The sequence below is a fragment of the Grus americana genome, chromosome 20, assembly GCF_028858705.1.
Source record: "Grus americana isolate bGruAme1 chromosome 20, bGruAme1.mat, whole genome shotgun sequence".
NCBI classification, from domain to species: domain Eukaryota; kingdom Metazoa; phylum Chordata; class Aves; order Gruiformes; family Gruidae; genus Grus; species Grus americana.
In genome coordinates this window covers 10,995,595-11,021,424 of record NC_072871.1, presented here as the reverse complement: position 1 = coordinate 11,021,424, position 25,830 = coordinate 10,995,595, and the positions used below count along the sequence as shown (strand labels likewise).

Here is a 25,830-nt window from a genome sequence, read left to right as displayed (position 1 = left end):
CCCTGGCCGTACCTTCCCGTCCCATCGAAAGAGTTACGGTGTTGGTGCTCGCTCAAAGGAGGAGGAGTGCAGAGACACCAACATTGCTGGCCGCGCCGATGGCAGCGGTTTTAGGGGGGACCTGGCTTAGCAGGGGAGCAGGGAGCTTGAAGCGGAAGGGCAAAACCAAACCTTGCAAATATTCTGTTCCAAAGGACTGCAGGACGTGGCTGTGATGCCACCGCGTTTGCAGTGGCTGATTTAAGGCCGCCTGTAAGGCGTGAGGATAAACAGAAGCCGAGGAGTCATTTCTCCTCTGGGTAGGTCCTGCTCCCTTGTGCAATTAGCTGCGAGAGTTATTAAAAGTACTCGCCTGCTTTGCAGCGCAGCCTGTGGAGCACGCAGCCCATGTCTGGTGGTTTGCAGCACCAGACATGAGTCAAGGGAAAGCTGGACGCGTCCCCTGGTACGTGCGTGGGACGGACGCTGCCTCCTGCTCTGCAGCGCCTGACCCGGGATGCTCCTGCAGGAGCCTCTCAGCCAGCGTTAGGACAGGAGACTTAAACCACGGTCCAGTTTCCGCTGTATTGGCTGTGTCTACCTTCAGATTTTTTTTCTAGTTGCGGGGTTTTTTTTTTTCCCCCCCTCAGCTTAATTTTTCCCATTTGCTGGAGAAACCCCCCCCCCCCCGTGCTACCAGGTGCCGTGCCTCTCGTGCAGCCCTGCCCCGTCGGTGCTGCGTGGGGCTGACCTGCGAGGGATGCTGGGCTGTCCCCACAGCGGCTTTTCCAGCTCTGAAACAAAAACCCTGGAGAAACGCATTGCGCTGATAGCCTTGCAGTAAACACTTTGGAGATTTGATGCTTTCTGTGCTTTTGCCAGTGCCACCTGTTTTGCAAGCTGCCTCTTTCTTAAGGATTGTTTTTCTCTCTGCCCTACGTCCCCTAAGTTCCTGGATCTTAATTAAATGACAGGTTGCTAATCTGCCTTATCTGGGTTTTTCCACCCGTTGGGTAAATATTCGAACAAAAACTGTCCTCCAAGGTCCAGGCGTCAGCGTTTAGCTAGGAAAGACACATCGCCCGCTGCCAGTAACGCTCATTTACGGCTTGCGGTGGGAAGCACAGGGTAACAAAGTGTGCGACGCACACGGAATGCTTCACCCGAGCGCTGCGGCCCCCTTCTCAGTCAGTTAGGGTCAAGGTTGAATAAGGTGAAGGACAATTGCCTGAAAGCATAAAGCAGCCCCAGAGCTTTTTGGGATCCTTAAACTGGTGATTAGATGTCTCCTCTGAAAGGATGGAGGTTTCAATTAGGCGAAGTGCCTGGGGATGAATCAGTGTTGGCAGTGGAGGGACGGGGAGCTGGTGCAGGGAGGATGAGAGCGTGTGGTCCGGGTGGTGAATCTGGAGCCTGGCTTGGGCTCTTGCCCCATCATTAAACGGCCATTTGAGCTTGGTCAGGTTTTTTCATCGTCTCCCTTTTCTGTTCTTTTCAGGGCATTGCCAGTCCCTGCACGAGCAGGTCTCCGGGCAGGACGTGACGGTTAAGCGGACCGGGGTAGCAGAGGGTGACTGTAGAGATGTTAGGTGGGACCGGAGAGAGGAAAGGGCTCTGGGCTGCCAGGATTTGGTGAGGATTCCAGGGAAAGCAGCAGAAAGAATTTAGCGATGATTAATGGGTTTGACAAACTCAGCCATTTGGAAAGGCAAAAAAATCTCTCACCCATCACGAATAGGAAACTGGAATGGCGGATGGGTCCGTCTGTCGCCTGCGAAGTGTAAATAATCCATACTGCCGATGAACGCGTTGTATGTTGTCTTTGGGAATTAGCTCTGCGTTGTCACTTAAACAAAGAAGGATTTTGGCGTAAGCTCTGGCTTCGCGTTTGCTGCGGGTGCTCGGTGTTGCGCCGGGGGCTGAGTGTTTGCGTTAGGGCCGGGCGTTATTTGCGTTGCGCGGTTAGGAGAGCTGAGGCTGGGGGGGGAAGTAGCTGCCTGGAAACGAACCTCGCGTTAGTGTCTGCTGCTCTGCTAATGGCTCGAGTCCTTGCCTGGTATTTGGGTATTGGCAGAGCGACAGCTTCTTCAGGAGAGCTTTCCAGAATTAGCAAAGCCATCTGGCTTTTCTCCTCCTTGAGAATCGCTTGTCCTTCCCTTCCAGTCAGGAGCCGTTGCTAAACTGCCGGTAATTTGTATTGCGATATTATCCCGACAGACCTACAGCGTGCTGTGGTCTCTGCAAATGTGGATGAAATACAGCCCCTTGCTCCGAAAAGCTTCTGAGAAACAGCCACGGAGCGGCTGACCCGGGGATCCAGCAGTTAGGGATGGAGGAGGCACGACGTGGCGTTGTTCCTGCACCGTGTTTCCATCGGTCGGAGCAGCGCTGGGTGTTGGGGACAGCTCGGAGCGGGCTCGGGGAAGGGGAAGAGGCGCGGAGGAGGGGACCCAGCGGCTCCAAAGCCGGCGGCTGGGGCTGACAGCGAGTTGATGGATCCTCACGTGATAGGAAATTGGGTTCCTCCCTGGGATTATAAAATATAAAGGTTGAAAAATTACTAGGGAGGTTAATTACCTTTGAGCCAAAGGGTTTATTTTCTTCTAGTTGCTGTGGTCAGGGAAAGAGGCATGTGGGTTGGCCAAATAATTACTGTAGTTTGCGTTCCGTAAGTTTAATATCAGAAATGCAGACGGCTTTGGGGCGGGGATGCAGGACTAGGCTGATGTGTCGTGAGAGCAGGGTCTCTCAGGGTACCGGCTCTCCCAGCAGAGATACGGTGAGGAAGAAACCGTTATCGGCCATTGCGAGGCTTTTCCTGGGAGCCGTATTTGGTTCTAGTGAAGCTTCTATCCCTTTTCTGCTTAATTAAACCTGTTTTTTTTCTAAAGAGGGCTCAGAAGAGGCTCCTGTCTAGTGCCAAAAGCCAGAGCGCGCCATTCTTGTGGGAAGTGGAGCCCGAGAGGGGAAATAGCAGAGGTCTCGCAGCAAAGCTGCCCCGTCCATTCCTGCAACCCCTCTGCGCAGGATGGGGAAGGAAACGTCCGGGTTGGATTTATCCAAACCACCAAGTATTTGTAGCTGACTCATGACTGCGTGCAAGTCAAGCTTTTTTTTGCTTTTTTTTTTTTCCTTTTTAAGCCAGACCTCAACTATTGTCTTCCCATTTTGTAGCTCAAAATTTATGGAATCCCAAAGGATGCCCTTTAGGTACCGGTTGTTCTGTCTGGTGAGCTCGCTCCTGGCCATGGAGAGGGGTTCGGGACACAGGGGCTGGTAGGGGTGATGAGGCTTCCTCTGACCCCATCGCTGCGGTTCGGCTTCTTCTCTGGAGCAGCTGCGTTTAAACGAGGGACTCCGGGATGATGCCAGTACGACAAAGGATGCCCCGACGCTCTGAGCGGTTATTGTACCTCTGGCTCGGGGTCTCGCTGCGCTGGCAGAGCCGGGGGCACGGTGAGCTCTGGGTCACCCCTTGCTTCCCTTCCCTGACTGCTCCGATACCACTCTTACCCCAACCTGTGCAGACAAGGAGCCCTGGAGCAGGGCAGCCGCCGTGTCCTTAGCAGAGAGCCTCCGTCCATGGGTGAGTGCTGATGACAGGTTTTATCAAGTGGAACATCTGAGGGCTGGCAGGCTGTCTCCGAGACAGGGATTAGGTTTTTTGGAAGCTCGCTGGTGGGTGGGATCTCTAAGCTTTCACTTCATCATAGAGCTGCGTTGAACCTCTGCCACTCTTAAGCCACACGACTGGGTTTGCGTTTATGGAACCAGTGAGTTTGTCACAATAAAACTCGGCAACATCCCAATTGCTTCCAATAATTAAGATTTTTTTGTGTGTGTGCATTACTATTGTACATCCTGGGCCTGTTGTTATCCAGCTTAAATGTAGGAGTTTAAAAAAGCACATGAAGCAGTATTTATTCTTACAGATGTTAAGAGTCTCTAAGACTTCTGGGGTAGCGCACTAAAACAACAGTCCAGTTAATTGTCGGTGCGTTGCAGTGAGAGCCCCGAAGAATCCCAGTATTTATGGAGCCGCTGCCAATGCCAGATGAAGTCACTCCGATTATCCTTGCCAGCTGTTTGTTTTGTTGAACCACAGCGATTTCTCCAAGTTACTGAAGTTGATGTCATTGGAAGTGATGTGACATTTTTGCACACATATAGAATAAGTGTTAAAAAATGCTCTAGAAGAGCTTTTCCAGTCTTGTCTGGGAGCTGGCTGGGGAGTTGAATTAAACTGGCTTGATGGAACTTAATCCATAAAGCAAATGAGTCATCAGGCATAAATGGCTTTACCATAAATGTCAGACAGATTCTTACTGGTCCTGACAGTTAGCAGTTACATCTGTTTGGTGGAGCAAATAAAAGCCTCGCAATTCACAATCATTTTCATAAATGTGCTGTCCTGCCTCTTCCTCTTCACTAGAAGCTCTAGGAATAAAGGTCAAAATGTGATTTATTCCCCTTTTAACAACTAGCTCTTCTGATGGATGAAATACTGATTATTTTCAGGCAAAAATTGACATTTTCTTTTCCGTCAAACCGGGAAGGCTCAACTACGCCTTGCCCCTGCATGCTAAGAAGCATCCGAGTTGCTAGAGCGCTTTCTTGAGCCCGGTGTGCCCAGCTTTTCACGTGCCAAAAGAGGACTTGACCCCACCGCCTGCGCGGGTGGCTGGGGCTGGAGTACATCTTGCCGATGACTTCTCCTTCGAAGCAACACCAGTGCAATTGCTGACTTGCTCCCTGACTCAAGATAACTCTTTACTTGAAAATAAGTCTTAAAAACCTAAGTGACTTGGCTGGCGAAGTCTTTAAACCGCTCTCTTAGTGTAATTGTACGTTCTCTCTCTTACAAAGGCTTCATGGAAAATCGGTAGCCGGTGCCTGTGCGTGGAGGGGGGGGTGGAAATTAATGGTGTCTTCGTTATCGCTGCTCTTGCTGAAAAAAGCAGATGCTGACATAGGAAGGAGAGAGGCTTGGGTGTTTTGTGTAACCATAACAGTGAAACAAATAGACACTTGAGCGAGGGAAGGGAGCGGAGCTGGCTGCCGCCTTTGTCAGCCCGCGCCGGGGCTGGGGGCAGCTATCTCTTGGTGAAATTTATTAGCGGCAACACACTTGAGAGGACACAAAAGGCTCGCAAACCTCCCAGCACGGCTTGCTCTATTTAAAGTCGGCTTTTTAAATCAAAGAAATGGGGCTCTTGACAGCAGAGCTTTGTGCATCTTTTGTGAAGTTCAGATAGTGGGGCTTTTTATTACAGGCTAAATTAGCCCATTTTATTGTTTTGCACTGAGGGATGAGGTCAGTTGACTGGGAATCTCGCTAACAAGGTTTTACTCCCATCTGCTTTTTACAAGTGTTAACACGGGGCATCCACCAGTGCCGTGCACTCGCTGTTAATGAAACAAAGATGAATGGTCTAGCAACCCTGTGAGCTCTCCTCCTTCCCCCAGCACCGAGCTGCTCAACCCGTGTTGGTGTGCTTGAGCTCAGACGCTCCCTGGGGCTCTCATTCCTCCAAAATCGGGTGCGTTGGTTTTCCTTCTGATGTTGCGTGCTTGCACGTTGCTGCTGGAAGAAGAAGAAAAGGATGAACTTTGCTGGGCAGGTGATTGATTGGGTTTGAAAAGGAAATGGGGAAATCGTAGGCATGTTGAATGATGCTCATGAAGTGTGGTGAGCTCTGAAGGAGCTGTCTGATGCAGCTCACGCTTTTTCCTGGTACTATTCGTGTACGAGATTTATTCAGTTACGTGCTGATTTTCTTAGGTTCTCATCCCAGACCTAGTGGGAAGCTTCCCTTGTTCATCCTTCCTGCTCAGTCGGCAGCAACATCACGGCCAACACCATCCCTTGGTGTGGTGAGTGAGGTTGGGGTTTCTGCTGTGGACCCGAGACTTGAGCCCGTGGCTCCTGGGACTTGCAGGTGATGTCCTTCTGCGTGCTCAGAGGAGCTGCCAGTGCCTCGAGCCATCGGACCCAGGCGATGCTCGGCTCCTCTTGTGCTGCAGGGAAGCAGGGTGGGACGGAGCCAGGATTTCTCCCCATGCATAGCTCAGGAGCTGCCATCAGCTGAGACTAAAAGCAAAGTCAGCTTTAGCAAATTCTCTTCCGCTTAACCTTTTGCACTGTGTTTAGCCAGCATGCCTTTCTTTGCTTTATCTGTTCCTCGAGGAAACGCAGTCATAGTCCTGGTCACTTATAGGATGCGGACTATCAGCTCTCCTTGAGGTGTAAATCCAACCTTATCAGGAAGCAAAAGCTTTCAGCCTTCCTTCCTTGCCTCTCGGAGACAAGTACCAAGTCTGCTTTTGTGGCTGTTTTATTTCAGCTTATCCCAACAGTGCTGGACACTCCCCATAACCCTATGGAAAGTGGGGAGCTTTAACCACCTAAGTGAGAGAAGGGCGTAAATGGCTTAACTCAGCTGTCAGTGAGGGGCAGGGGTGGTTGAGGTCCTGTGTGCAGAAATAGCAGCTGGAAGGATCTTCACATCATCAACTTGAAGCAAATTACCTTGGCCAGGTTGGGCATCCTCCACTGGAGGGAGCTCCAAAGAGACAACCTGTTTCGTTGCTCTGTACTGCCTTTGGAGACAGGGATGATGTTCTAGGGTGTGAGTAACCCCGTAACGCCCCAGAGCTCCCTCAAGTCCCTGCTCAGGGCTGGGTGATGTCCCCTTGGTCACACCATGGCCGAGTTCCCCATGGAGGTCACGTTGTCGGGCGGTGACCAGAGCTGGCTGGATACAGGAAATGTTCTATGAGACACAAACTTGGCATTTTCTGTTTTCCCAGTACTGCATCCCCATTTTTGGTGGTTACATTGAAAAAGAAAAAGCCAGTACAGTAATGACAGAACTGCTCTATGGATTTATTAAAAAAAAAAGGGGGGGGGAAGGGAAGGAAAGACTATTCCTTAAACTAGAAGATTGAAAACCACTTTGCAGACATTTCTGTTAATTTTGTAAAGGTTATTCATGGGAAACGATGACTAATAAGCTTAAACCAGCACTCAATTTCAAGGTAACTTGCATAGCACCTGAGAGGTGCCCAGACACTATGGTGAGCTGCTGCAGAGATGGGTGTGATAACTTGGAAATCAAGGAGGGAAACCCCGGGCAGCCATAAGGTGCCTCTTCCCTCGGAGCTGGGCAGGATGCGGCCAGGTCCACACAGTCCTTGCAACCTCCTTTCCCTGCAGATATCTGCCAAAAATGTCAACAGTACTTTTTTTTTTTTTTTTTTTTTTTGAAAAAGTGAAGTCAGTGGTATGTGTTCACGGGAGGCTGAGCTCCCCATGGACCCAGCGGCACCCGTGGCCGGACCGAGCGCAGCTTGTATGAACAAAGGCAGATTTGGCCCGTAATTTTGAAAATATCCTTTGATTTTCCATGGAGCTGTTGGCCAGTCTGGCCAGACTCCGTTTGGAGCTTCTGGTTCCTATTACGTGCCCAAGTCATCCTCTCAGTTTTGCTGTAATGCTCCTTCTTTTTCCCCTGATGCCTTAGCCATATTTTTCTATTATTAAAAAAGTTTTTTTTTTCCTCTCTAATTCAAGTATCAGCTCTAATAGCCCAAGTAGTAAAGTCTTGCCTTATGTAACTGTCTACTGAATAAACGGGGTTTTGGCGTTACAGTTAAGTGATGCAGTGGCTCTTTAGGGAACTAAAGAGCGATTTCAGCTCCGACCTTTGGGCTGTGGCTGCTTCGTTCGCTATCTAGCGAGTGGCCCATTAAGCAGCCTCGGTGCCTAATGAGCTCGTTCTGCGCCTGGTTTTCAATAAGCCGCTGCAAACCCCTTCCCTCTTTTCTCTTTTTCTGATTATCAGATGCATTTCTAATGTCTTTCTACGTCTGCCGTGCTGTTTTGGGTGGAAAATCGAGGTGAGGCAAGATGTAGAAAGGAAGGGTGATGTCTTCTGTGAGACCAACTGACGGGGTGGGGGAAGCAGAAAGGTTTTGAGGCAAATAAATGGCTTTTTGGACTGGGAAGGGTAACTCCAGAGCCCTGCAGAGCTGCACGGGACCAGGCAGAAAAGGAGTTTGTTTATTGTCCACAGGACACTGCTGCTCTGGGGTGCGTAGAGCCCTTTTATTTTTCCTGCGCCCGCCTTGCCTGGGGCTGTCAGCGCTGTTGTATTGTAGGCACGGGGGTGACATCTCTGCAGATGTGGTTATCTTTTGGGGAGGTGCATCTGGGACCAGGCGTGAAGCGTGATGGCTTCCCACCTCCCGGAGCAGCCCGAGATAAGCGGCTGCTTGACCCGGCCCTGGACACGGAGAGTTTTCGCCTGGCTCATCTCGGGTGACGTGCCCGTGCCAGGGAGGTCACCCTGCCAAGTGTTTTGCTTTTCATTTCTTGGCGGTGTTTTATACCCCTTGACTGCGGTCTGAGGCTGGTGGCTCCACCATCCATCTCCCTGACCCTCTCCCTTTCCTTCCCCACAGGGCGACATCCAGCAGCTCCTGATCGTGGCGGACCCCCGAGCAGCCTACGATTACTGCGAACACTACAGCCCCGACTGCGACACCGCCATCCCCGACTCCCCCCAGTCCCAGGACCCCAACCAGGACGAATACGTAAGTGTCTCTCGCGGGCCGGGGAGACCCGGGCGTCCGGGGATGGGGATGCTTTTGGGGCAGCAGCATCCAGCTCCACGCCACGGTTGCAAAACGTGCTCAGCTTCTTCCTCCTGTCCACCGTCCCTGCGACTCATCTGTAAGAGCTGAGGCACAGCTTGTTTTTAAGATTTGCAGGTTTATAGTCTTGGCTCTTGCCCTCAGAGTTTCCCTTCCTTTTCTGCGCTCCTCCCATTTCCAGGGAGTGAATGAATATTTGCTTGGAGCTCGAAAACTTGCAGGAGAGACAACCTGAGCTGAGTGTGGAATGCTGACCTTCCCTGTCCAAACCAGGCACCTGTTTTGAAATTTTAAATTTTATTGTTGAACTTTTAAAAAGATTAAGCAGTTCTTTTTCAATAATCTTTGAAACAACAGGTGTTAAAGGAGGGGGAAACATTTTTACCTATCTATTTGCACTTTGAATTTCATTTTGGCAGAAATGCTCCCAGCTCATCTGTATAAGCTGCTGTGCTCAATATATTTTCTACAAAGAGTTAGCCTCAGATCTTTTCTTTTAAAAAAGAAAAGAAAGAAAAAAAACCCCTAATACAGGATACCTTTTTATTTCTGCTGCTCAATTGGAAATGTCTGGGTGTGGCTGATTTCCAGAGGAGCATCACCTGAATTTTACACGTTTATCAGAGGTCTCGGGCTCAGCAATAAGTGTCTGGCATCCTCAGCTGCTTCTCCACATCTTGGCTGCTCTTTTGGTCTGATTTGCCGGTCTCTTGCTTTCAGCTGGTCTCAGATCCGTGGGTTCCTGCCGAATCCTCCCGAAGCTGCAACACCATCAACCCGCTCTGGCTTAGCTTAGGGCTTGGATTAACAACCTGCGCCTAGCAGGGCTCTGGGGAGCAGGGCGATGCTCCCAGGCGAGGCACAGCCGCCCAGCCCCGGGGAAGTGCCGTAACCGCTCTGCCAGCACTTCTGGAGAAACAATAAATAAGTAAAATAAAATAGGCTTTGGTATGGTCAAAATACGTGGTAGTAAGAAAATAAAACTCTTCTTTCGGAGCCAGCAGTTCAACAAGGGCTGGCTTGTCTTAGGGCTGTGTTGCTCTGTGTAAGAATAACTCTTCCACGCGCCGGTGTCTGCTGCCAGTGGGAGCGATGGACTGGCGAAGAAATTTGCCATGCCCGGCTGTAACCAAATGTTTTGTTTGTATTTCATTTTGAAGAATGACTGACGCCTTGTGGAAAACGCTGAAAATATCTTGGGTTTGAAGCCCTTCTGCCTGCGGGCCGCGGGTGGATGGGGAGTCACACGGATGCTATTAGTGCAGTCGGATGAGTAAAAATAGCATCCCCGCTTCTCAGAGCGGCTGTGTGATTCAAACGTTTTCTTCCCCTCTCTGAATATGTCAGATGTGTGACCTGGGAGGTCTCAACAATCTGAGGTTAAAAAAAAAAAATAATGGTTTTTTGGTTGGGTTTTTTTTTTTATTGTGTTATCGTGGGTGACTGAATTGCTGCAGGGTAGGTCCATCCCCTCTGAGAAGGGAGGACGTGCCACAGGACCAAGAGGTTGTTGGAACCTCCTCCAACCACAGCCGTTGCCAAAGCAGCCCAAAGCCAGGCTCTCGATCACGGAGTCTCACCAGCCGATGAACGAGAGGAAGGGAAAGATATCGCTGCACACATCTGCACCACAGCGTGCCCCGTTGACGTGAAATGATGTCTAAACGAGCTGGCAGGAACGTGCTTATTTCCCGCTTCTCATCTTCTCTTTGCAGTACACCGACGGGGAAGGAGAAGGTGACACCTACTACTACGAGTACCCCTACTATGAGGACGTAGATGAAGCTGTAAAGCCAGAAGCGCCCACCACCAAACCCAGCACTCCCGAAGTGGCTGCTGGAGAGAGACCTGAAACCAAGCAGGTACCGGCGCGGGGTCCTGGCAAGGATGCGTCTGATAAACGGCACCTTTATAGAGGGGGAGCTGGAGGGTGGGGCAGAATTTTCTTTCTGTTTCTCTAATTCTGGCATTTTGCTTCTGCAATAGGACTATCCTGCCCCCACGCCGTTACCTGATGGAGGGGACCCCGGCAAGCGGACGAAAGGGGATGCTCCGGTGGATGACCCTCTTGTGGATGAGTACAACTATGAAACCATTAACGAAGAGTACTTCACGCCTCTCCCCTACGAAGATGTCAACTACAACGAAGAAGTAGACCCCCAGGGCGGACTCACCGAAAACGCCGTGGAAGCTGAACTCCCCACGAGTACCGTCGTCACCTACAATGAGACCGATGTAATTTTGATGAACGTTTTTTCTTTTCACTTTGTTTTTTATTAATTCTGGTATTTCATAGCCCTGAGAGCAAAGGGGATGTGATCGTCCATATGGTAAATCTGTAAGTGGTTTGGGCAGCTGTTGGGAGAGGAAGTTTCTTGTAAAGTATTTTCACTCCAGATTTCTCAGGGCGTGGAACACACATATTTAGGAATTGGTTAAGGATTATTCCCCTGGAAAAACCTGTTCATATTGACACCTGCACTTCCCTATGTGAAGTGCTTGTCCAACAAAAATAAAAATGAGGGTTGGTGTTAAAATCTAAGTTAAAAGCATTTTATTTCAAAGCTATCAGTATATATCCTTAAAACGTTGATTTGATGGAGAACATCAGTATTTTTCATTTTGTCATTCCTACCGAATAGCATCTTTATGTTTTTCAGATTGTGATTTAAAAAAACCCCACATTCACCAATGGGACAAACCCTTAGTTTCAGAGTACTGCATTCACCCAGAGAGAGCCCCTCCGTTTTGTGCACAGATCTGCTCAAAGATGAGATCAGTCCGGATCCCATAGCTGACGTTTCTGTTGGAGCGATTACATTTTTAATATGCTTCAACTGAAATATGTTGCACTTGAGACTCTTCTATCCTTAAGACTTGCCCAGTTCTCGCCTTTCCTATTGGTGCTTAAATAGACGAACGTTGGTCTCATCCTTAGATGAGACCGGGATAAATTGTTGTGCAGCTGCATGCTGTATAACTCACCACGCAAGGAAATAACTACGCTAGATGAGGCAAGTTCTTTGTTATCCAGGAGCATCAGCAAGGGGAGTCGATGGTGGGATGATGTTTCCTGGGAGGTGGGATGGGACTTGCCAGAGTTTTGTGGTTCCTCCTCGAATGGAGAAGAACTGCTTGGTTATGGGACTGTCAAAATTCAAGGCGCTGGAGAGGTGGCAAAAGAGACAGTGAAAGTTGGCCAACATACTTGGAGTTGGACCTGGAAGCTTGAATGAAAAGGTGTCGGGGAATGTGTCCAAGTGAAGAGTTGAGCAGCTGGAGCGAGGCAGGAGGGAGCCAGCCGCCCCGAGGGCCGGTGGCGTGGCGGGGATCGAGTCCAGCCAACGGGGGCTAAAAAATGCAGGGGAGGAGGAGGAGTTTGAGCAGCCCAAAACGATACACAGAGAGAAACAGAAAAGGCTCCAGCGTAGCGAGGATGTGAGCGCCAACCTGAGGGAACTCGTGGATGGGAAACTTTTCCGTTTCCTGACAAAGAGCCAGAAATCTTTGGCCAAGCTTGAACTTTCTAATAGAGAGGAATTAAAGGTTGGATAGCGTGACCTTAAAAAAAAAAATTGCAAGAGGAAATAAGAGGCTTCAGGGCCCCTGTAGTTGTTGGGAAAAGGAAATAGAAGAGAAGGAAAGTTCAGGTAGGGAAACGCACGGCGAAGCTTTCCTCTGTGGAAGCTCAGCCTTCTCTCAGCAAAGCATCTCGCAGGGAGGTGGTGCGAACCGTCCCGTCCCGCAGCTCCGGAAGAGACGGCGTTGGGATGGGGAGGGCTGCAGGACTGACCGCTCCTGCGGTGGGAGGGTCACTCCAGCTTCTCCAGTTGCTCCAGTGGATCTTTTAGCTGGTGAGCAGAGGAAAGGACGCAACGTGCCCGGCCAGGGGAGATTCCCGTGCAGCGAGGCGAGGGCTAACGCAGCGTGACACAGCAAAGACTCCCAAAAAGGGCCAGCCTGAGGGACGCGTACCCACGAGGATATGGATTTTAGGTTTACACTTGGGGCGGGAGCTAAGGGCCCTGCCTGCGGCCACGAACTCCTGGGGAAACCAAATCCTTTAATCCAGCAGCAGACCAAGGTGCTTTACGAGCAATATGGAAGTGGGGATCGGGAGCTCACGTGTGCAATTGCCTGCCTAATACCTGTTATCAGAAACAGGGTTTCAGTGGGAGGTACGGCCTGCTAAAGTGGCTGGAGAAGTTGATTTGCTCTTTGGAAAAAAAAAAATCAAAAACCAAAAAAACCTCTCATAAGTTTTTTGGCTAGTTTAGGGAAAAAAATAGCGCTCACGATCAGGAGTAAGTGTGGTGTAATTTCAAGTGGTGCCAGGTTTCTGCTGGCAGCCGGAGCCCCCCCGTGCTGCTGCACAGGAGGAAGAGGGGGTGGGCTGGGACACCGGGCGTCCCCCGAGCTGCCGGCGGTGCCAGCCCCGGCGCTGCTCGCTGTCGGTCTGGGGCAGAACGGGAGTTTTTAGCATCCCGCCACAGACCTGCTGCAAGAGCGCGGCGTGGCTGTCGCTGTTGAAGTTCACCTGTCTGTATTTTGGGAAGACTCTAATTCCTACAACGAGAATGAAAGGGGGGGGATTTAGTTGTACAGGAGTGAAACCTTTGGAGCCTGTGTGGGCAGTTTTGGAGGCAGCGTAGTCACAGAACTCTCCTGGGCTTGGGTTTCGTTATGGCTAATAACTCCGTGATAAATGCCAGTGAAGCAATTCTGAGATTTAGTAGGCAGCAATACTCCCGTGAACAAGAGGAGCTGGGGACAGATATATTTTGTTCATTGCCTGCTATTCATCAGGCGGTTTGCTTTACTTGTCCAGATGCGTATACCAGAGCTTCGTATCTGCATCACTTTCTCTAAAGGGAAGACTAAAAGGTGATTTAAATGAAGCTGTTACCAGTTTTTTGCACATTGATTTTTCTTTTTGACCTCCTCTTTTCTTTGTGGACTGTTTTCTGATGCAGGGCGTCTAACAGCATTGTTAAGGAGATTATTTTTAGGCTTTTGTTTTGGTTTTTCTCCAAAGCACCTGCAAATCTCAGCATGGAGAACTTTCCTCCTCCTCTGCCCAGTTATTCAAAATATCTTCTCTTTCCATGCAAATTGACTTGGGGATCTTAATCAAAATATCAAACCAGACATTTTTGACATTAATGTCAAGAAATGACAATTTGAAAAAAGCTTGCTATGTTATCCCCAAAAGCCTTGTAGCAAGGTAAACAGGTTTTAAGGTTTCAAAGTGCAAACCTAGATGAAAGATTTCAAGCAGGATAAAAGATGCGTGCGATAGCGCTAGCTGCATTTGAATGGCACAGAGGAAAAATAATGCTAACTTTTCCAAGTTTTCTGAGTAATTGCCAAACTGTAATTTCTGCAGAGACCACTTGGTATTTGCAGAGGTAAAAGAAGACGGGGTGGCAGAGGGATGATTGCCTTAGCGCTAGGCTTATTCTTACGTTAAAATCTCTTGCATTTGGATACAGATGCTCATGCTTATGATTTCTGAGTAGTGTTGGCACAGCAACAAAGTCTGCAAGTGGTGGTGGCATTTAAGTGATTTTGAATTCATAGTAGTGAGGAAATAATTTCTCTGGGAAGGACTGGAAATAATTCAATTTATGGACCATTTTGGTCATTACCTGGATGGGGAAAAAACCAGCAACAAAAAAACTCCCTATCAGCACATGTTGTTCTTTACCATGCTGTTCAGACTAAAGGATGCCAAGGGACGGTTGCCTGCCAGGCTGCAGAAAGCACAGGAGTATGGAGAGCAGCAAGGAAATTCTGATACTTGTCTGGATTTCCTTGCTTGTGGTCCATAACTCAGTTTTTGTAGAAGCAAACTTGGATTTTTCCACATTTCCTGCTGTAATTGGATACTCACAATGACACATCGTTGGTTTTGATGTGCATTTTAAATAGGCGACTGGATGTGTGACTTTTTACGCTAAATAATCCAGTGTCTCCAATACTGAGGCTGTGAGAGATGAGTAGGGCTTGGAGCCTGGGACTTCCATTCCCTGTTTCTTTAGACCTTTAGTGTTGCTGTGAGCTGTTGCTTTGTGCCGTGTTTTGTTTTCCTCACTCAAACTTTTACACTCGCAGTGTTGTTTCAGGGGTCGACAGAGAAATCCTGGGGAAAGCCAGGCTGTGTGCTTTGACATAAAGATCCCCCCGTCCTTCTTGCCCGCCATTGGAGAAGACCCTTGGAGGTCACTGGAGACCTTAAAACTCCAGACTTTAACTTTTCTTGTGCTTTTTATTTGCAACTATTACCATAAAGCTTCTTCTCCCACGGTCTTCCCCTTAGATTTCCAGCGTGTGCAGCCTTAGAGAGATTTGCAGGCTGACATGCTGCTGCTCTTTTGCTTCCAGGCTGCTCAAGGAGGAGAAGACCTGGATAAAGATTTCACGGAGGAAACGATAAAAGAATATGATGGGAATTATTACGATAACTATTACGACCGAACAGTCTCTCCCGACATTGGCCCCGGCATGCCTGCTAACCAGGACACCATCTACGAAGGGGTAAGAGCGTGCCTTTTCCATCGAGGGTCAGCCTAGCTCAAACTTTGTCTTCCCGTAATTATAGCACAGGGACTGGCGATGCAAAACCCAGCGAGAGCAACTCGCTCGGAGCCACCCACCCGCGCTGCGAGGCGGAGGTGCCCCGTTTCATTCCTACACGAACATCAGCGGTCCTTTGATTGCAGAAGTTGTCCCGGGATCTCCGGTTTCTGCGCGGGGTGGTGACGCTGATGCAGGCAATGTCCGCTTTGACTGTCTGGCTTTGTGTTTCCCTTGTGCGCTACAGATCGGTGGCCCGCGGGGCGAGAAAGGACAGAAGGGGGAACCTGCGATTATTGAGCCGGTAAGGACCAGCTGGGGTTTTTTGGTGTGGGTTTTTTCCCCAGGGAAAAAGGTTCAAGGGGTGTGTTTGGTATGGCTTGGTGCTCTCAGTGGTACAGCTGGGAGGAAGATTTCCCATGGAAGAGTTACTTGGTTCATTTAGAAAAATTTAATATAAAATACTGTAATTATTATTTTTTTTAAACTTCAAGAAGTGACCTAAATTACAAAGGAAGTGCAAAATTTCCCATGAAATCTCTCATTTACCAGAGTAAAACCTAGGCCTTTAGAATTGAAGCATTAGGCAGAGGACACATCTCACCTCTCCGGGGGGTTTGAGCTGCCCCCGGCTCGGCAGCGAACCCGCTCCCCTGAGCGCCCGCAGCCGGCGGCCAGGTCGTATCCTGACCTGAACTTGCAGCTTTGGGCCGGCTTTAATTGTGCAACTAATGGGTTCATCTCTGTGGAAATAAAAGGGTTCTCCTTGCACACAGCTGCAGGAGAGGAGAGGCTTGCTCCTGGGTCCCACCAGCTTTCCACTTCCAGAGGAACCCTGTGTCGTCCTGGGAGTGGAACCCAGCGCTTGCTTTCTTTACAATTCTGCCCTGGCCTGTTTCTGGGGTGGTTTTTCCTTCTAAAGAATGGTTATAAACTGCCTGTGCCTTTTGCAGTCTGCAAAAAATGTGGGTGCCCAACTGAGCACCCCCTTAGGTGAGGACGGAGCCGCTGCCCAGCTGCCCCCGCGGTGGGGACGGCTCCTGTTTGCCCGCTGAGCGAAGCAAGTGGCCGTCGGCTGGCGGCCGTGTGCCCGTCCCTCGCTGCGTGCCAGGATGCCGAGGTACCCCTGTGCCTGCTCCTCCCCGGGCTGGAAACGGGGCGTCGGGTCCTCGCCACCACCTCCCCTGAGCCTGGTCCCCGAAGGGCCAAGCGCACGCTCGCTGCACACCAGCAACTCAATTAACCTAATTTCCCTTGGCAGAGGGCCAGCACGGCGCCCAGCGTCACGGCAGCACTTCCCATCGCTCAGAGGCCATTATTTTTCCTTTAATTTTTCCTCCCTTGCCGCCTTTGCCCGACGCTTTTGCAGATAACGGGGTGGGGGGGACAGGGAGAAGCTGGGGTGCAGCGGCGGGGCTTGAAGAGCGTAGATGAGTACCTTATAAAAGCATTTCCGACCTTCCCTTCCTTCTCTTCCTTTCTGCCTCTCGCTCTCACTCTGCAAACAAAAGGAGGAGCGAGCGATTTGCTTATCGGAAGTGTGGGAATGGTGGGGGGCAGTGGAACCCCACAAAGAAGATGGCTGGAACCCAGCCTGCCCTGTTCAGAACCAATCTGAAATGCTACAAAGCGAACAAAATAGTTAAGTTTAATCATCCAGAAAGAATTTGGCTGCCTTTGCTATTTCAAAACACTGGAGCACGTATAGCTTTTGCCAGAAAGTAAACAAGACCAAATGCCGCCTTCTCCCTCTCCCTGCAGTTCCTCTTCAGCAGAGAAATTCGGATTTGCTGTGCTCTTTAGCTCTTGTTTCTTTGATGGGAGCTGCAGCAGAGGGGGAGTCAAACCCAAGCGCGGGAGTCGGATTCTGCTGGATTTTCTCTCCTTTTCCTTCACGCCGCCTCTCCTTCAATCCTTGCTCTGTGCTGACGCTCGCTGGAGGCAGCGGGGCAGCACAGGCGCCGGGTGAGGGGGGATGCAGCCGGGGATGGCTGGGACCCCCAGGCTGCTTTTGCCTCCTCCATCCCCTCTGTCCATCGTGGGGGGACCCTGGTGCTTACGCCTGCCGTCGGGGAGGGTTCGATCAGCCCGGGCACGGCACCTTTGTGTGTTGCAGCCGGCTTTTGGGCTGTTTCTGTGATACTAGCTTCACTCGTGGGTAGCACCCGGGGTGTTGACTGAGTGGCAGCAACCCCGTTTTCCCCTGGGGCAGTCCCAAATCCCTCGTTTGCTTGCTACCCCCAAGGCGATCGCCCTCGGTGCCGTCCCCGCGCTGGTCCTGATCCCCAAACTCTCCCATGTTTCCATCGCTCCCGTTGATGAGCAATCATATAAACAGTGGAGGTTTCTCGCCGAGGAGAATCTCCAGACGTCCCTAAAGCGAGAGCTCAACATAAACCAACAGATAAATATGGGAAGATGCCAAGGATGTTTGCATTGCAAATTGGCTAATTAGCCCAGACTCTTCCCCCAGGCAGAGCAGCGTCCCGAGGCTCTGCAGCTGGCCATGGGAAGCAGACCCTCAGTGCTGTGCGTGCTCAGACCGTGGTAATGCCGGCACCCAGCAGCCCAAAAACATCCTGGGGAGACCTACGTGGGCTGTGGCGCTCTGCACCAGCCCAAGGACAATGATTAGGTTCTGTTTTGGAGCCTGCCACACCAAAATGTGCCATCGTTGGTCTCGGCAGGAATGGACCTTGGGGTGTCCATACGGAGAAAGGTTTGCTGGGACCTCTGGGGTTTCCTGTGCAATGTCCTCATCGTGTGTCTGAAAAGGAGCTTGGTGGATGTCATTCTCACAGGGCACCTTCTCCGTCAGCATAGCTCGCCTCTTCTTGGTAGCCTCCAACAGCAAATAGCTCATACGTAGTGCAGGTTGGAGGAATGTCGTGTATGGGTTCACCCCTAATTCCCATACGCGTGTGGGTTCCCCCCTAATTCCCGCCCAGAAAAGAGCAGTGTCTCCATGGAAGAAAGTGAAATTGCTGTCAAAATGGGCACGGGGCGAAGTCTTTGACCTAAATTCTTTACTGGTGAAGAACGACTGCACAGGCACTTCTGTGATGACAGCAGCAGAAAATTTCCCCTAACACATCCAAATGAAGCGGAAGCCAGATTTTAAACGAGGTGGTAATGGGTAGTATGGAAATTGGGAAAGACAGAAAATAGCACTGGCCGTGTATTAGCAGTGCAGAAACATGCATCCCACTAATGGAAGCAGGGATGGCTCATGGCGCATGTTTTATCTTATTTTTTGCTCCTCTGGGCTTAGAGACTGTGGCTCTTGGGGCAGGAACGCCTGGATTTTCCTCTAGACATTTCAGATTCGTTCAGCTCAGCCCTGTCTGCTGTAGTGGCTGCTGTGGGGTCAGCCAAGGCTTTTAGCACCAGAGCCTGAGCCCAGAAGACCGGCCAGCAGCGACCTGAGACCAGTCCCTGCACTTGCTTCCTCCGGGCTTCCCCCCTACAAGCTGACCACACACGTGCGGATCTTTCCAGGCTGATTTCATCCCGTAGGAGAAATGTCCCTGTTTGCTACAGATGAGCTGGCAAGTGCTGGGACAGCTTTGGCTCGACCTGGGTGCTGCTGGGGGCACGGTCACTGCTCCAGAGATGAAAGGGCAGTGCTCCATGTGGGGCTCTTCCCAACAGATCATCCTAATGTCTTCTGGAAAGCATTCGCCAGGTTTATTGGGAGGTTTCTTTCCTGCCTCTTACATACCCGTGAGGGGGGGTGGGGAGGAAAGAAAAAAAGCTCAATTTTATTGAGTACATGATAGACCTGATTTAAAGTTATGACAAAATATTTAGATTAAAAGGAATGGAATAGCATTACTCTACCATTTTGCCCACACAGTGATTTCCTAGGTACACAGAGTAAATCACAGCATGCAGTCTGCTGGGAAAGTAATTTTTTTTATTAAAAAAAAAAACAACCCAACTTGCAATTTGATTATTAACTTTTTTTTTAAGCTGCTTGGGTCTAGAAACAGCTTCTTCCTGAAGAGGAGCTCTTCTCCCGCTCCAGCACCATCAAGGCTGGACGTGCCCCGGGGTTTGCCCTTTGCCTGGCCATGAGCTGAGGCAGAAGAGTTGTGGTTAGGATTGCGACCCCACGCTGGGGCGAGGGTGGGTTTGGTGCCGGGGGAAAGGGCTGTCTAGCTGTGCCCTGCGTGGTTCACGTAGACGGTATTTGGCTTTTCAGCGGGCAGCGCCTTTTGTGCCTCTGGCAATGGGGACCCAGGAGATGTCATCCGGAGAGGGTGGAAACCCTTCAGCTCTGGGATGCCTAGAGCTAGCAGCAAGACCTGAAATATTTAAGAACAGATGAAGCATTGGTTTTTCCAGCCCTATAGTCAAAGCGACTTTGAGGATGTGCCTTGCTAATCGCTTTTTTTGTTTCTTCCTCTTGCTTAGGGTATGCTGGTGGAAGGCCCACCTGGTCCCGAAGGCCCAGCTGTAAGTGACGCTTTGTCTACGCCTTGCACCAAAGGACGCACGCGGCTCCGGGGTGCTGGGTGCATGTGGAGGGCTCAGCACACAGCTGTTCCCGGGCTCTATTGCGTCCATATGCCATGCATGTGTACGGAGCGCTTCGGGGTCAATTTTCTGGTGCAAAAACAAACAGAAAGCTCTAATTCTTTTCCTGCTCGTTGTACAAATATATTACGAATAACAACACGTTTTTCTTTAATGGCTTATTTTTTTTCCTCTTTTCTATGCTAGGGCCTCCCAGGACCTCCAGGACCAACTGGACCCGTGGGCTTAATGGGTGACCCTGGGGAGAGAGTGAGTACCCGTGTTTTTTCTCCTCTTTGGCCGAAGTCATGGATGGTTTTGTGTGTGAAAAATGGGACTGTGGCGTATCACTGGAGCCCTAAAATACTACTCCTCCTGTAATAGCAATTTCCTCTGGGTCAGCCCCAAAAGGAGCTTATGGTAAGGTACAGGGTAGACTTTTGCATCCAGGGGCAAAGGGCTGGGGAACAGCCATGCTAAGTCAAATGCATGAAGTAGTTTTTCTCCAGGTTAAAACCAAGAGGAAGGCTGACAAACGCCCTGCTCTCTCTTTGCACCCTTTGGCACGTGGCTGCTTGTTCCAGTGTGGGAACTGGGCTGTGGCACTGGGAAAACAGGATAAGCAAACACACAAAATAGCTGTTAGCACAGTAAAATGAAGTTAAGCAGGGATTCTGCATCCTCGTTCCAGCCGGTGTTGAGTCCCGGTGGAGGGTTTGGTTTTCTTTGGGTGCAGGGTGGTCCCAGGGTCACGGCAGCACCCCTGCGGCGGGTCGTTCCTTACGCCCGTTTTGTGTCCCAGACTGCTCCGGTGGGACGGTGGCTGTCGTGCAGCACCTCGCCTTTGCTGTAGGTGGATTATTGGTCTGTACCAGCAAGCAGTAGAGACTGATTTATGTGCTTTAGCAATGCAGTTTTGCGTGTTTGGTTTTGATGTTACTTTAAATCAGTTTTGTCCCCAGCAGTAACTGCTTTGTAAACTGCTGCCTGCAGAAGCCTCCAGCTCTGGAGTGTCTCATCGAAGGCAGCTGCTCCCAAGCGCTTTTTTGGACTGTGACCTCAAATCCCGTAGTTTAGCACCGCGCTTTGGTCAGAGCCGCGCGTTTATTTGTTATGGCTGAGCCCTCACCTGGCATCAGGAATGACCTGTGTTTTGGGAGCTGCTGAGCTCGAGCCTCAGGTCAGTAAGTGGTGCACGAGCACCGTTCGAGCAGCTTTCCATGTGCTTGGCGATGCCAAAAATTAAACCCTGCTCTCCTCGCCCCTCGAGCTGAGTCTCTGAAATGACCCTCGTACAATACGTTCCTCATTTGCTTTTCCTCACCCACAGCTCGAGCCTATTCCCCCTCCCCGACAGCGGCAGCCAGGCAAGCGCGTACCCGCACGCAGCTGCCTGGGCGAAAAAATGTGCCTACGGGTGGGTTTCTGAGGGCAGGCTTGCCTGGAGGTCTGGTTTTTCCAGAGTTTCTCCTGGAAAAGCGCAGGAGGGAGGAGAGCAGTAGCAGCAACACAGGTCACAGGAGATGGCACCTGAACACGTAACGTCTTGCTGCCGTCAGTGCTGTCACCCAGCGAATGCAAAACGCCTTTCGGAGGAAGGGAGCGCTTATCGGCAAACGCTTCCCTAATCTGATCACTGAGGTCCTGAGTACGTTTTTCCGGCGGATAAGGCAGCCCGCTACCGTGGCACGCTCGCGTGTGCCGTAGCATCCCCCACCCATCCAGCGGTTGGGTTCCAGACGGGGAACTGCATCCCGTTTGCCTCCTGGGTGCCCGGGAAGGATAAGCTGGGGTGACCCAGGTTCTCTGTGTGTGTTTGGCAGATTCGGGCTGATTTTTGCCTGGAAATGGTGGGAAAAGCCAATGACCAGGTTCAAATGGGAAGGTCTGGGTAGATGAGGGGTGTTGTGCTGCTGTGATGCGTGTCGTAGCACAGCTCGCTGCTGCGACTGCTGTTAAGAATTCGTGTTGTGGCCTTCCTTTCTTTTTTTGTCTTGAGTAACCTAAGACCCAGAAAGAACAGGAGGGAGAATTCACTCCGTTGCAGCTGATCAGAACAAGATCTCTGTGCTGTCAAGGATCTCACCTTAGCTTAGCCTTGTTTTTAATGCTGGGGCGATGCTCCCTCTGCGGTCGCCATCAGGTGTGCATCAGACCTTCTGGTCTTCACTTCTTCTTACTCCCAGCCTGGCTGCGGGCACGGCACCGCCAGCTGAGGCACCTCTGGAAGGGACTGAGCACGGTTATAGACCAGGAAGGGATGGATCAGAATATGAAAACACCAATTAGAATGGCTCAATATTTTCCCCTGAGTCCTTCCTGGCCTGGTGCTCTGCAGGGGTTAAGTGGAGACTGAGCCACTGTGCCTCAACTTGTGGAGGTGGGGTTTTTTTTAAGCTGATATTTACCCCTTCTTTCTCCCCTCAGCTTTTAAAATCCAGCTGTGTTCCCTTGTCTCTCCGATGTACCCTTGGGCTCTTGTCCTTCCCTAGCACTGCCCTTGCCGTCGTTCCTCTCCCACCCATCGAGGTGGTTCTCCATCCCACCTGCTCGTCAGAAAAAAGCAAGAGATGGGAAAAATCGCCATCCCACCGGGGTGGGTTTGGGACCCCTTGGGGCCTGGCTGCCTTCCCCGGGGGCACGGGCAGGAGGGACTGGGCTCCCGGTTTTCCTGCCTGCAGGAGGACAAAGCAACCGGCTGACTCCAGAGGTTCGTTATGCACCTCCCAGCCCGATGATGTGCACGTTGCAAAATACAGGCACTGGAAGAAATAAAATCATTGCTGGCCCGCACTGGGAAGCGTCTGCTGCAGTTTTAAGGGGTACTTGAGAGGTGACTCAGGTGTTGGGGCATTCTTGTGGCAATGACCCTAACCTGGCCCCTGTGGGTTTTTTTAATTAAGGCTCTTTGTTGCCTTGTTGGTCCCTGGGGACTCGGCTGGAGTCCACCGGCTGCTGTGCTCCCGCATCCCCCTGGGGCGTTGCTGTAAAGACCCCCACCCCATTTACACTCCCGGTGTATTTATCGTTTTTTGATGGAACAGTAATAATGTTTCTTGTGTTTGTGACATGATTGAGAACGAGAGGCCCTGACTGCGCTCCATCGATCGGGTGCCTGCAAGCTCGGAAAGTCAATACGCAGCTGCGGGCTCAGCCCGTGGCCGGGAGCCAGGGCCACCGCTCAGAGAGGTTGGCTTAACCCTTGAGACACCACGGTCCTGGTTCCTCCTGCACTACTCTGGCAGAAGGACCAAGGGAGGAGGGCTCTGCATCCTTGGGTGTCGGGCTTCATGGAGGACGGGCAAGCTGGGCAAGGTCCCAGCAGTGTTTTACATCCACAGGTCTAGGATTAGTCAAAGATCTGTGTGGCTTCGTCAGACCCGTGGTGGGTCTTCATCCTCCATGGGTCCTACACATCGCCCAGCTTTTTCCTCTTCTCCTCTCGATGCACTTCCTCCGCTCGTTTGCCTGGCGGGATGGATGCTGACCCTGGTGACGAGGGAGTCTGTCTCTCTGCCGTTTGTCCAGGCAGATGCAGACATTTGCTGGCCAGGCTCCCCCGGAACGGCCGGGCAAAGGCAATCAGCCGCAGACGCGCTGTCCCCGATGGTGTTGCTCCACACCCTGAAACGAAAGGCGTAATTTGCATTCTAGCACAGACGGCACATCCTGCTTTTCTAAGTGTCCAGAACAGAATGTAATACAACATATTGCGCTTAGAGGAGTGATGAACTTGCAGAGCCAGGAACTGCAACTGTATTAAAATACTCCTTTTCAATTAGAGCATCTCCTCTTTTAATTTGTTTATTATTAACCCTGCGCATAGCTCATGAATTTACATGACACTTATATGTGTACGGTGAGGAACATTTCCTATGCCTGCATCTGATAGAAAGACGTTTTATTTGCAATCAGGCAGGTGCACTGAATTAATATACCACCACCATTCAGCTATGTTAATATTGGCCAACACACATTTAGCTCTGTTTTATTCATCGTGTCAGTTTGTTCATTTATCCCAGCTATTTTACAATGCGAAGAAGAGCTTGCGTCACCGGCAAAGCTGCGGAGCAGCCTGTTTGTGGGAGGTTCCAGAGGACTGATCTGGGAGGAGGGCGGTTTAGGATGACTTCGGCAGGTTTCTTTGAGCAGTGGGAAGAGGGAAATATGGCACTTAGAAGACCAGAGAGCTATTTCGTGTGCTCCTTTGCATGGGATGAGCTGCAGTGTTAGAGCAAACTGCAGCTCTGCCACTGACCCCGCCGAGCGTTTGGAAATCCGGGGGGTCTGGGTGCTCGGGGCTTGATCAGAAGATGCTGCTGGGGGAAGGCTGGTCACAAAGCAGTAACAGCTCTATCTTCCCAGCCCAGGCAGTGAGTGTGTCCCAGAGGATTCACTCCCCCTGAGGACAGTTTTGCATCTCGGAAGTGCAGTAGGATCCCTGAAATCCTCACTGGGGTTCTGAAAGGCTTGATGCTTTCAGGGTGCCCTTTTTTCCATCAGATGGGAAGCGCTGCCTTACCTGGAAGACCCCAAACACTGCGAGAAAAATCTTCTGTTGTGTAATTTTCTGACCAGGGCTGAAAATGGCACAAAAATAATCCTAGAGAGACAGACACTTAAAGCAGATTTTGAGGCTCGGCACTGTGGGCTGCTGGGCACCGCTCTGTCGCCGTCTGCTCCTCGAGGAACCTGAGCACTAACACACCGAGGTTTCAGTTTAAACATTCCCTTGAAATATTGCATTAGTGTTTGCACTCAGCATGGCGTTTTAGAGCACTGCACCAAATGAAAGTTGAAGTCCCCGTCCCTGGCTGCTATATATCAGCAAATCTCTGTTTACATAATGAGATGACACAGATTTACACCAACTGAGAGTCTGGCATGCTGCATTTCTTAAAGGCATTCATGGATTTAAATTTACAAAGTGCGCTTATGAGTTTGATCTCCCTCCATGCTGTTGCCCCCCACTGCTCCACCCCACGAGGAAGAGACCTCACACACCCAACCTGAAACAAAGAGAGGCGTTGATGTGTAAAAACATTGCATCAACGTTTGTCAGGCAGAGTACACAACGAGAGATAAACAAGCTCATTCCTGATCCATCACGTGCAGGACCGGGGCTAAAGGAGAAGAGCAAGAGGGAAGAAAGTTTATTATATAAAATGAGCCTGGCCTAAATTATTTATTGCGCTTCTGCCCCAACAGATGGGACCGCCCTCTGCACCTCATCAGCGAAGTCAGGGACTCTGGTGTCGGCCAGACTAAGTAAACAGCACGAATGTAACATCAGGAGCTTGTCTTGAAAAATGGATGGGCTGGTGTGTTGTGCAGTCTCCCTTCGGCGCTGAGGGAGCTGCTGGGTGGTTGCTTTCTTCTTTTTTTTTTTTTTTTTTTTTTTGTGCTGATAAATCACTGGCTGCAGCGCTGTCTGCTGCAGCGCTGGGAGCAGCGTTGTTATTCCAGGCCGGTTGTGGTGCAGAGCTCGGCTCCTGGTCCGCAGCGCTGCTCTGCCCTGTAATTGCGGCGCAGGTCCAGCCGCAGCCCGGCCAGAGCCGTGCGTGGGGTGGAGCAGCGGCAGCTCTTCCCCTGGCGCTGGGCTCTGATTTAGCGCTTGAAACTTTGGCTTGAATGTTTTGGGTTCCTTTTAATGAGGGAGATGACGAGGGAGATGTTAAGTTGAACATGGCATAGAGGGAACGGAGAGATGCAAAGAGATGCACCGAGATCTTGCTGGAAGACGATGGGGCAACAGTAACACGTCAAATGCTTTGGTGGTTTGGGTGTTTTAAATGTTCTGATTTTTAGGCACTTTGTTACCCGTTTCACTTCCCCACCTTTCTCCACCTCCCTTTGCCTTGTGGGGTGAGTGTGTGACTTGCTGGAGCAAGGTCTGGCTCTCCTGTGTCCCTCAGCTGCGTCCATGCACGTCTGCGATTCGTGGCAGGGTTTTGTTCTTACTTTTGTCTGGTGTCCGCGCAGGCTGGAGGGCTTCGGGCAGGTTGAAGAGAGTGAGAACTAACATAGATGGTTGTTCCTTGCCCTTCCAGGAGCTTTGGTTCTCCACGGATGGATTTATTATTGGTGTTTACTAAACAGGGG

General features: G+C 50.7%; 1 protein-coding gene across 2 annotated transcripts in view; it reads left to right on the top strand.

The window, feature by feature from the left end:
• Nucleotides 1-25,830, top strand: part of COL5A1 (collagen type V alpha 1 chain) — a 156,266-nt gene that overhangs the window by 62,190 nt on the left and 68,246 nt on the right. For both annotated transcript variants that reach the window (XM_054848417.1, XM_054848418.1), the window contains exons 5-11: nucleotides 8,443-8,574; nucleotides 10,350-10,496; nucleotides 10,621-10,869; nucleotides 15,019-15,171; nucleotides 15,458-15,514; nucleotides 19,627-19,668; nucleotides 19,936-19,998. In XM_054848417.1, coding sequence (XP_054704392.1) covers nucleotides 8,443-8,574; nucleotides 10,350-10,496; nucleotides 10,621-10,869; nucleotides 15,019-15,171; nucleotides 15,458-15,514; nucleotides 19,627-19,668; nucleotides 19,936-19,998 — 843 coding nt within the window. The remainder of the gene's footprint in view (nucleotides 1-8,442; nucleotides 8,575-10,349; nucleotides 10,497-10,620; nucleotides 10,870-15,018; nucleotides 15,172-15,457; nucleotides 15,515-19,626; nucleotides 19,669-19,935; nucleotides 19,999-25,830) is intronic.